Here is a 12528-nt window from a genome sequence, read left to right as displayed (position 1 = left end):
TAAAATATATATAAAACAATAAAATTTCTCACGACGTTTCGACCATAACACAAACGGTCGTCATCAGGTGTCGTGATAATTTTTATTGTTTTATATATATTTTATTATTTTATTGTTTCCCTTCAACGTGACTTTACCGAATGAGCTAAGAATATGAATTAATGCAGTCACGAAAGCTTTAAATCAAAATTTATTTGTCTTTTGTCAACGTGATTGGCCGTGTCGGGTGTGAAGGGTTACGACACATATATAACGCGATCTAACCCAAAAACCTTTATTAAATAGAGGGGTAGATGTGATGGCAACACTTGTGAGCTCTTCTTGCGCTAAGTGGGGGGATTATATAATTTATATAAATTATTATTGGTACCCAATGCCGTTTTGGATGTTTATATGGTAATAAATGTACATTATGCATGCACATTATGCGATCATATTGTTCTTGTACTTCCTGTCTATTGTGTGTACTAATATAGCTGTACCAATGGTAATCCCTATTGAAGTATGGTGACCTGTATAGGCATCTCAGTCAGTAGACCCAGGCACCTGGGTCTGTCCCGTGACCCACTGGAAGTGTGACCCCCCCACACTCGATCCCAACAACGTGTATCCACGAACTTTAATAAGGATGAATCTATTACACAGTTGTACATTATTAAACTGCACCACTGCTTTTGTTAGTCAGTTAATTTACTCCAATATATGTTGCTAGTGACAAGAGGACCACAATGCACTTCTTCAGGAAATGCTAATTGTATTTGCACAACGGCCAAGTGCTTTTAGACATTTGTGTGTTGAAAACTCGAACACTTTCAGATGATAAAGGTACTGTGCACTAAAATTGAATGGATGATTGTATGTATAGTGATATTAGTAAATACAATCTCCCTGTGTTCCTCGATGAAAAATTGTGTGATCCTCTGCTGCAACTTTGTGTTCTCATAAACGCAATCACGTTTCAAATTATACAGGTACAGTGCAGTATAATTGAATGGATTATTGTGAGTAAACTGATATTAGTGAATACCACGTATATATCAAATGTATGACACAGCATTAAACAATGACCAGCTTTGCTCATGAACGTGTGCTCTGGTCATGTCCATCCGCATTGTGAGTGTCCATAATTCACCACGTGATTGACCCTGTGGTTCATGTGGGCTCAGTGAGTCAGCGCTGGTTCTTCTCCCGTCCACCTGGGTTTAGGCTCAGTAACAACGGCATCGGAGACAGCGGCCTCCGACTTTTGGCTGATGGGATGTTTGGGAGAGAAGGGAGTTTGGAGGCGCTACAGTGAGTGATGTCCTGATGTACACACACTTATATAAACACCTAAGCAAATATCAACACACAAATACAGACACAAAACACAACGATACTCAGTATTGATAAAATATTTCATATTTCACTTGTTTTTATGCACATTAATTAACTAGCCTCACTTGTTGCAGCACTTTAAACCACTATTAATTTACATTACAATTACAAATTCCCAATCAGATTCTCACAAATAACCTACTCTACCCTATAGATTATTTCACTCCATAAGTGGAAATTAAGAGATTAGAAAAACTATCGGCAGACATCTTGACCTTTTCATTACTACACCACAACCTGACCCTTATTAATGCCATAAACTCACCAATGTACCCCATGTGACTTTTAAACACCACCCCTATTAATGTTAACATCATTTTAACTGTACCCAATATACAGTTTAAATCAGCCACAGCTACGTGATGGGTAATGAGTGGATTCAGAGGTGGGCAGAGACTCCTATGTATTTATCACTGATGTTCGTCAGGAGTTGGAATCTGTTTTGGGTTGGGTTGATAGAGCAGGGCGCTAACCACTGTGGCAACACGCCACCACCAACAACAACAACACTTGCCATTCACCATTAAGTGGCAGTGACGTCTCCACAGCTCCTGTGCCAGGTGCAATTTGAGGACACGTGAAGTGTCGAAGGCTCAATGGCAGCAGGGCATGGACAGAATAAGGTGCCATGGGTTGACTGACTGAGATGGCTAGCAGATGCACCAACTGTGCCCCCACCTGTGCCAACTTTCTGCATTTTAGCCGCTCGACGCTACACTAGATTTTGTGAGCGTCACTGCTGTGCCCTCCGTTGTTGGGTGAGGGTGACTGCCTCCAACTGACTAGTAGCGTCCTTCACGAGCCTCTTTCATAGAGGCCAATCTCAACACCACAGGTACCGGTCTATGGCAAATCCACTTGGCTCCACATCCTCCCATACCGCATCAGTCCATCTTGTCTCCAGCCAGTGTGGTGTCGATTTAGCCCCGTCTATCCAGCCAAATAAAAGCTGCTTGGACATGCGGTGGCTGAGCATGCAGGACAAATGACCCACCCAAAGCAGCCTTGCCTTTTGGAGATCACCGAGTGGAATGTCCAAATCTTTCGAGGATTTGTGAGCTCCTCACACAATCCAGCCTGGTTAAACCCAGGATAGATTGTACAGGCCAGCATGAATATTAAAACTGTTGCAGATGTTACATCAGAGGGGGCCACGTATCATAAGCATAGAGAAGGGAGGGCATAACTGTTGCTGAGGAAGATGTGAAGTTTCAAGTGTAGCGACAGACCAGGCAGCTTCCACACAGCATTATGCAGGCGATGAAAATATACTGCTTCCTGACTGATTCTAAGTGAGACCTCTAATTTCAAACCAGAGGTGGTTCTAAATGCACTGCCCAGGTAGGGAAAGCTCTTTACTTTCTACACAACTGTGCCACCACAAATGGGGAGTTGAGGTGGTGGAGTGTTTGATGCACAAAATACCCAAGAAGGTACTTAGCTTTGGAAGGCCTGATGGTAATGCCCTACATCTTAGTACCACACTCCAGATAAAGCAGCAGTGCCTCCACCTCCTTATCTGAGTTGATGGTAGCAGAAGGATTGGGAGAAGCTAAAGAAGAAATGCGTGGAGTTGGGGAGCAAATGGGGAAAGTGTAATACATGGGAGGACATATCAGAAATTGGAGACATTTGTGAGGAAAGTGGAGGAGTTGAATAGGAAAGTGGAGATAGAGAGGAAATATGAATGTTTGAGGAAGTGGGAATAATTATTGAGACAATGGTAGGAGGTAAATATATTTATTGGGAGGTAGGGAGAACATGGGTTGGGTTTGTAAAGATGTGGAAGAAGATGTAGGGAAGGGGAGGAGTTAGACAGGAAATGGGACAAGCTATAGCGAACATGCGATGGCTTATAGAGGAAACGGTAGGAGTTAGAAGGAATGGGAGGAATGGAGGATATTGGAGAGTTATAGAAGACATTTTAGGAATTGGAGAGGCCATGAGAGGATTTAGAAAGGAATGAGTGGTGTCGATGGAAATTGAAGCTTGAGTCAACTCAGTAGGAGTATGAGTAGAATCGTGAGGTATTGAGGAATTAGGAAGGGCTACAAATAAAATTGGAGTTGTAGAAAATTAGAGGAAATAGCACGGAAAATGTGAGAGCTTCGTGAGTATGTGGGTCAAATTAGTTAAAAGGGGAATGGCGTTAGGAAATAGGAGCAGTTAGAAAATGGTTGGAGCTAGAGAGGAAGTCTGAAGAGATGGAGAACATGCGATCAATTCGAGAGGAAGTGCGAGGAGGCATTGATATATGTGAGAAGTTTGTGAGGCATTGGGTGAATTTACAGGATTTGAGGTGTTAGAATTGTAGGAGTGAAATGATAGCGTTATATTACACGTATGAGGGGTCAAATAGGTGGGAGGAGATAGAGAAGAAATGGAAGGAGTAAAAATAAAACGTATAGGGAATTAGAGAAGCTAGAAAGGAAGGAATGAAAGAGAAAATAGGAGTAACAGGATATGGGAAAATGTTGTATAATAATTGGGATTGGTTTGAGGATACGTGAAGAGCTGGTTGGAATTTGAGGAAGTGGGGAGTTTGTGAAGAAAGGGAAATCACATTTGAGACATGGGAATTGTGAGTTGGGGGTAAATTTTTGATGTGTGTGAAAAGTGGGAGACGTTAGTGAGGAAATCAGAGGAGGTAGCAGGGGAATCAGAACTAGATGAAATGGGAGTTCATATATAACTGGGATATATTACAAAGGAAGTGGAAGAATTTAGTGAGGAAATAAGAGGAGTCTAGCGGCCGCCCAGGGTGACCACACCGACCTCGGGCTCTTCCTTGTCCATGATCCCACTTGGCCCATCCCCCCCCACCCCACCAATATACTACATGCATCCTTGTATGGTACTGTACGTACGTTGTGAAAGAAGTTCAACATACATACATGCAATGAATACAGGAATCTCGCATTAAACAATGAATGGTCGAGCCACAGAATACATTTAATGCAAAACTGCAATAACTTAACCCGTCAGAGGGAAGGGTTTGCTGTATTTTTTTATTTGCTACATGGACGATCCAGTTTAGCCAGTTTCCAGGCTGAGAGATTCATGGTTGCATGAGCACAAGAACAACAAAACAACGACAAAAACATCAATATTGCAGAGAACGATTACTGGACCTTTAAAGAATATTGCACAAATAAGAGGTTAGATTTTTTCTTTTTTTGTATTGCTCAATAATCCAACAAAACCACAACATGAACATTCGAGACAGAAACTTAGGTCAAAAACGTGAAACAGCCTGGCACAATACGCCCTTAAAATGGGGAGGGGGCCGACTGCAAGCACTTGGGTTCACTGCCTTACCACTATCGGGCAATGATTTAGAGTAGCATATTTTCATAGGAGGGGAAGTTAAGGGTAAAAGGGGAGGGGGGGTAATGTGACTAAACAATATGCAAAATAAAATAATATAAACGCGATGTCCGATTTTATCAATCTTGTTCCCCTCGGAGCAACAGACATCATGTGTTTGCAGAAATGGTGCAGTGTCAAGAGGCCATTCCCTATCCCCGACCCCCATTTATCCCACAATTCTTGCAGGTTTCAGCCAATTTGGGGACCACGTAGCGTTATATTCCAACTACCTTCCTTTAAGTTCATAGTTTAAGAGCTCGATTCCACCACAGCAAGTAGAGAATCTGTCAGTGTCCCAGTGTAGAGGAGTATTTTGAGCAACCATGAAGGGGCGAACAGAGGGAGGTGCGAGCGAGTTGATAGACGAGGATGACGTCGTGTCACAGGGCTGTAGGGGGTACTTAAGGGGGACCCCATGACGAAAGTGGGGTCTAATAATAGGGGTTTCCCCCTTTTTTTTCTGGCAACAAAACTGAAACCTTTTTTTACGAGGATTCATGTTTGCATTAACCACAATACCTGCAGTCAAAATGCAAACAAAAAACATACTATGATAATATATGCATTGTCCTTGAAACTGATTGGTCCACACCAAGGACAATGCATATATTATCATAGTATGTTTTGTGTTTGCATTTTGACTGCAGGTATTGTGGTTAATGCAGACATGAATCCTTGTAAAAAAGGTTTCAGTTTTGTTGCCAGAAAAAATGGGAAAAGCCCTATTATTACATTTTGGTACTGGCAAAGGAGGTGTAATGATGAAAGTGGGGTCATTGTGGGGAGCCAGGGAAAGGATCGGCTGGAAGAAGAGAACTAAGGGATAGCCGAAAGTAGGGTTCAGAGCATTCAGTAGGGATCGGCTGAGAGAGGGTTTCTCTCTACTCATCGCCAGACGGTGTTGGATGAGCCCCCGTTCCGGGCAAATGAGTGAGAGAGCCCTAAGGGATAGCTGAAGGCAGGACCAGGCACTGTTGAGAGTCCGGGGTAAGGACTCAGATAGAGAACGCCTACCTCTGGTGTGAGTTTGAATGTTGAGTTTAACAGTGTTTAATAAACAGCAACAGCCTTCTTTTTTGTTTGGTTCTTTCGGTAAAGTCACGTAGAATGAGAATAAAATAATAAATAAATAAAATAACACAATAATATTCTCACGACGTTTCGGCCACAACACAAGCGGCCTTCATCAGGTGAAGGGGACGAGACTGTCTGGAGGACAGCACTGGAGTGAGAAAGCCACGCTGAGATCACGACCTTTAAGCTGTGTGAGAAGAAACAAAGCGCCTTGACAAAGGAATTAGCATATAATTTAGCATTGAAATGGCTGAGTGATTAGCTTGTGACTGGTCACAGAAAAGGCTATGTTAAAGTTAAAGCATACACATCCGCAAAGGCACCCCTTGACAAAGGAATTAGCATAGAATTTAGCATTGAAATAGCTGAGTGATTAGCTTGTAACTGGTAACAGAAATAGCTATGTTAAAGTCAGAGCATATACATTCACCGAGGCACCTAGTACAAATCAAACAGGAGAATTTAGCATTGAAATAACTAGGCGAATTTAGCATTGAAATAACTGAGTGATTAGCTTGTGACTGGTCACAGAAATGGCTATGTTGAAGTTAAGGCCTACACATCTGAGCTATTCACAGTAACTGGGTATACAATACAATATATAATGAATACTATATAGTGAACCAATAAAAAATACTAAAATATAAATTACCCCAATGTTATCAATAAACTCTATATTCTCCAATCAGCTAAGCTACCAACAATAAGTCGTTATATATCACAATGCTATATGGCGAAAAATGGGTGGATTCTTACCCTCAACTTTAGCAACACGGATAGCTACGGGTCCCGTTCAGACAGACGAGTTCATCCATGGTCGGAACAGAGGAGGGGGAGAGACACAGCTGCGAGGCGCTGTTATACTCCATGTTGTAAACCATACCTTATAGTAAATCCCGTCTCCACGTGGTCTTACTGCACAACGCCAGGAATTTGTCCAATTTGCCAGAATATTTTTTTCTTTGCTACAATTTAAAAGGTTTTGAGTAGCGTGTATTGGTGCTTTGACACCCCCCTTAGCTTCAGGCCCCACAAAGTTTTGTCCACTTAGCGGCTCAATTCTGTGCCACAGATCCATTTAAAATAGTCCGTTATGTCCTGATAACATTTCGAGATATCTGGGTACGGTCAGAAGACTTGTAGGTATGTCTGTACTCTGCCTTGCGTGCATCTAGGGAAATCCGAGGAGTTGTTAAATTTGGCTCTCCTGTCGTTGGTCAGGTAGGTCCCATTCATGAACTTGAACTGAATAACTTTCAGCAGAAAAGACCATTTCTGGTGAGGAATGTGCAGTCCCAGCAGCTTTTCCCATAACTTTCTAGTTTTATGTTTCATCTGTCACCATCTCTGTTGATTACATGATTTGCCTCCGCCAATCTATATTGTCCTTTTTAACCCCTCAGCCAATCTATAACAGTGTCGGCACTAAGCTTGCAGTCTTTGTTTGAAGCTTTAGTAATAGTGTCACTGATCTGCAGGTATTTAGAAAAGAGTGCCCACGGGAGGTATTTAAATGTTAATAATGTACACGATAATAAAATTGAGAGACGTTAATGAGGAAATTGGAGGAGGTTATGAGAAATTTAGGAATGAGAGGATATGGGAAGAGTTTAAGTGGAAGTGCCGATATGCAGGCCAGGTGCTAAGTTACCTTGTGCTCCAGATAGTTGTGACTGAAGGTTTCCTTTCAATTACATTGTGATGAGATGTTAAATGAAATGCTTTCAGTTGTGACTGCTTGTAGGATGATGCAATATCGAAAATAAATCATGATTATTTGATCAATATATAAACACACACAGAGATTCTACAGAGCCTTTAGCAGACTTTTCGGTCATATACTGTTAGGGAACACCTAATGAAGGCCAGAACGGCACATGGTGATAAGGAGGCCAGCACCACACTCAGCCAACTGATGTTTACTTACTACACCAGGTACTAGTTTAAGGCTGAGTCGACCTAGGTGAGGTCCACTGTCGTTTTAGATATTCATCAATGAGGTTAGCCATGAGTGGCAACCGAACCAGGTTCGTGGCGCAGTGTGCTAACCACTGCACCTCTACTTTCCACGCGCATGCACACATATGCATACACTAAGACACACATGTACAAACACGCATAGAGATGGACAAATGCAAATGCACACATAGTAGACATTCACACATACATCACATTAAACCCAAAAACCTAAACAGCAGTTGCTTTTTGCAAGCTCCTATGAAAGTTGACATGACATTTGTGCAGTCTCCACAAACACGACCCTCAACCACTGTCCCATCAGCAACCACCACCTTTCACCACCCCTCACCATCCCCCACTCTCTGCCCAGATCCTCCACCCATCCCCTCTGCCCCCACTAACAGTCTCTTCTCTACTCTTTGGTTCTATTGGGTAAAGTCACGTAGGTGAAAATAAAATAACAAAAAATCACGACGTCTCTTCTCTTCCTGCAGCCTGTATCATTGTTCACTGACGGACAAGTCGGGTTCCTATCTCAGTGTTATCCTCAAGGCCAACACAGGTTTGAAGATTCTCAGGTAAGCTCTGCTGTTCGTTTTTCACATGTGCTCTCTGCACGAACTGTGCTAATCATTGGTGCAACGCGTTGTGAAGTAAACATTTAAATGTCAACCCAGCAATTTTGCTGTCTCTACATGGCAGTATCGGTAAAGTCACGTAGGTATAAAATAAAATAAATTTAATCACGACGTTTCGGGCGCAACACAAGTGCCTGCCATCAGGTGGGACAACCACAGCAATAAACAATTGGCAATGCTGAGCAATATCTTTGTCGACAAGAAAATCACGCAGAATGCACCAAACTTAATAAGAATTGATATTCATATTCAGAACATATTGTTAGCAGATATATTAATTGTCAACATCTTCCTGTGTTCATCAGTTAAAATGTACTTCACTCGTGTGTAATCCTCTGTTGCAACTTTGTGTTCATATAAACGCAAACACTTTTCATATTATAAAGGTACAGTGCAGTATAATTGAACGGATAATTGTGAGTAAAGTTATGTTTGTGAATGTCACCTATTATATATCAAATGTCTAACACAGAAGCATTAAACAATGAGCAGCTTTGCTCATGAACGTGTGTACTCTGTATTAAAGCTTTCGTGACTGCATAAAATTACTCATTGGTTATTTTGGTAAAGTCACGTATGTAGAAATACAATCAAATTATATTAAAACGAAACAATCACGACGTTTCGATCACAACACAAGCGATCTCCATCAGGTGTCAAGAACAAATCATGGAAGTAAATACAACAAAAAGATGAGAGACAATAATTCCACAAACCTGAAAAAACATTATGTGAAGCACAGCCAGTCAGGCCAACAACACAGTTAGACACTTCCTGGTCCGCCAGGAAGTGTCTAACTGTGTTGTTGTCCTGACTGGCTGTGCTTCACATAATGTTTTTTCAGATTTGTGGAATTCTCGTCTCTCATCTTTTTGTTGTAGTTGCCTCGATGATTTGTTCTTGACACCTGATGAAGATCGCTTGTGTTGTGATCGAAACGTCGTGATTGTTTTGTTTTAATATAATTTTATTGTATTTCTACATACGTGACTTTACCAAAAAAATGCAATGAGTGTGTACTCCGGTTAAGTGCACCGCCATTGTGACTGTCCCTAACTCACCGCGTTTTTGACTCTGCGGTTCTCGTGGGCTCAGTGAGTCAGGGCTGTCCCTTCTCCCGTCCACCTTGGTTCAGGCTGAGTGACAACAAGATCAGAGCCAGCGGACTCAAATGTTTGGCGGACGGGATGTTCGGAATAGCAGGGAGTTTGGAGACGTTAGAGTGAGTCATGGCCCAATGCACACACACTTGTAAAAGTACACCCAAACAAATATATATACACATATGTGACACAAAACACAAAGATACTCAGTATAAATATTGACTTAAAGCTTTCGTGACTGCAGGAATTAATATTCTTAGGTCTTTCGGTAAAGTCACGTAAATAGGTTAAAAGAAAATAACAAAAAATTACAAATAATAACAAAAAACTACGACGTTTCAATCGCAACACAAGTGGTCGTCTTCAGGCAAAGGGGGTTAGCTTACAAGGCAAACTGTTTATAAGGGGTTTGAAATAGGTGTAGCCCAAATGTCAGCAGCCAATGATAATATAAGTGGTGGGCAGCCCAACCTGAAAGTGGTTGGTTTTCCACCAATCGAAGAGAATATAACTGCTCCGATTTGAACTATACAATTTAGACTCTCCTGAAATCACACAACATTGACGGAAAAATGTCTAGATCTGATTGGGACCATGTAGATAACATGACAGCCTCTTCAGCCACCTCAATGTCAGCTAAATGCAAAGATAACCTGATTTCCAATTTAATCCTCCTTTCCAAGAATCCAGATCCACACATCGAAAAGTTAGACTTTGACAAGATGGTTATCAAACAGAGAAACAGTCCAATTTCCGACAAACACCTAAAATCGGTTCTAGCCAAAGGGTTCAATTTCGCAGTCACCCCTAAACGATGATATCATTGCCCAGGTCGACGTAGCCCTTAAGGGTTTGGGACACATTTATGCAAACGTGGCAAGATCGGAAATCACTGCAATCCTCAACAATGCTAAGACACCTATCAGCAACACCAGTAAAGATGAGCGTTTTGAACTTTCTAAATTAAAAAAGAGAATGATTTTGTCATCCTCTCAGCCGAAAAGGGCAATGCCACAATCATCATGGACAAAACCACATTCAAGAACACAATTCAGGACCTACTTAATGATGGTAGCTATACCTAAATTTTAAGAGATCCCACCAACTGCCTCGTTACGAAAACCAACAATATTATCACTGATTCGACATCTTTGATCGAACCAACCAAGCGATTCTCCTTAAAACCCTCTGCTGCTAGACCACCCAGATTGTATGGCGTAACAAAAATCCATAAAGAAGGAACACCCCTTCGTCCTCATTGTTTTTTTTCGGTAAAGTCACGTATGTAGAAATACAATAAAATTATATTAAAACAAAACAACACGACGTTTCGATCACAACACAAGCGATCTTCATCAGGTGTCAAGAACAAATCATGGAGGTAAATACAACAAAAGGATGAGAGACAAGAATTTAACAAACCTAAAAAAACATTATGTGAAGCACCACCAGTCAGGCCAACAACACAGTTAGACACTTCCTGGCAGACCACGAATTTCAGAAGAGTGTTAAATTTCGTGTTCAACTTCTGGATTGCACAAACCAGCATAGACAGAGTGAAAATACGAGGTACATGGTCAGTAGGAAAGACGGACAGAGAGGCAAGGAGAGAGAGAGAGGGATGAACAGAAGCTTAAATAGGAAATAAGGTTGAGGGGGGGGCGGCAGAGAGAGCGGCAGCTCAAAAAACATATTGTGGCAGCTCAAAAAAGGCACATCTTGCACATACACAGAAGCGGGGGGGGCGGATGGGAACAGGCTTGGGGTGTACATTTAGGACAGAAATGCAACGGTAACGTCCCCGTAGAAGTGTGTTAATAAATTATTAAAGCTTTCGTGACTGCATAAAATTACTCATTGTTTTTTTCGGTAAAGTCACGTATGTAGAAATACAATAAAATTATATTAAAACAAAACAATCACCTGATAAAGATCGCTTGTGTTGTGATCGAAACGTCATGATTGTTTTGTTTTAATATAATTTTATTGTATTTCTACATACGTGACTTTACCGAAAAAAACAATGAGCAATTTTATGCAGTCATGAAAGCTTTTAATAATTTATTACCCCTTCGCCCTATCGCCTCCACCATTGACTCACCCACCTACAAACTGGCCCGATTTATGTCTGAGACCTTACAACAATTCACTGGTAAGACCACCTCAGCTGTACTCAACTCAGCTCAATTGGTATCGTCAATTAAGGACATCTCACTTTTTCAAGGTCATTTGCTCGTTAGTTTCGACGTGGTCTCTTGTTTACCAAAGTTCCTGTGCTTGACACCATTGCAATCATTGAAGATTTGGTCCAACAAGGACTGAATGCTGATGTACCGGCCTTGGTGTGACACTGCCTCACCAACATTTCACCTGGAATGGAACATTCTACAAACAAGTTGAAGGTACCCCAATGGGTTCTCTCTTATATCTAGTTGTAGCCAATGTTTTCATGGAAAAATAAGAGACAGATGCCATCCAGGCATCCACTCTAGTCTGTCCTTGTGGAAGAGGCACGCAGATGACACGTTCGTCACCTGGCCACATCGCAGACCAGCTCTGAATCAATTCCTCAACCACATCAATACCATACAACCAGCCATCAATTTCACCATGGAGGTGGAAAAGGAATGGCAAGTTACCATTCTTGGATGTTTTAATAGAAAAGAGACCAGATGGCTCAATGGGACACTCTCTACAGGAAAGCCACCCATACGGATGCCTACCTAAAAACCTGACTCCCACTACCATCCATCCCAGAATAATTCCCTAATCAAAACTCTACACCATAGAGCTCGGTGTATTTGCGACCATCAACACCTAGCCCATGAACTGTAACATGTACACCAAGCTCTCAAGATAAATGGATATTTGGACTACACAATCCGTAAAGCTATCACCCCAACCGTTGGAAAATAGCCTTCTGAGGACCCAATCAAAACCATCACCTTGCAATACATAGCAGGGGTCACTGGCAGGGGTCACTGTGAAGGATGTGATCCCTGACATGC

The 12528-nt window shown here is 41.7% G+C and overlaps 1 protein-coding gene across 4 annotated transcripts in view; it reads left to right on the top strand.

Moving 5' to 3' along the window:
• The window catches only part of LOC116937957 (NACHT, LRR and PYD domains-containing protein 3-like), a 98767-nt gene that overhangs the window by 54477 nt on the left and 31762 nt on the right, over nt 1-12528 (top strand). For 3 of the 4 annotated variants that reach the window (XR_012931035.1, XM_076057055.1, XM_076057054.1), the window contains 3 exons: nt 1207-1293; nt 8274-8357; nt 9553-9639. The exons of the other annotated variant lie outside the window; for it this stretch is intronic. Coding sequence is in view for 2 of the 3 variants with exons in the window: in XM_076057055.1 (XP_075913170.1) it covers nt 1207-1293; nt 8274-8357; nt 9553-9639 (258 nt within the window). In the remaining variant the exon portion in view is untranslated. The remainder of the gene's footprint in view (nt 1-1206; nt 1294-8273; nt 8358-9552; nt 9640-12528) is intronic. 4 annotated transcript variants of the gene reach the window in all.

This window comes from Petromyzon marinus, chromosome 79 (assembly GCF_048934315.1).
Source record: "Petromyzon marinus isolate PM22_M1 ecotype Great Lakes invasive population chromosome 79, UKy_Petmar_22M1.pri1.0, whole genome shotgun sequence".
Classification (NCBI taxonomy): domain Eukaryota; kingdom Metazoa; phylum Chordata; class Hyperoartia; order Petromyzontiformes; family Petromyzontidae; genus Petromyzon; species Petromyzon marinus.
This window is presented reverse-complemented; position numbering and strand designations above follow the sequence as displayed.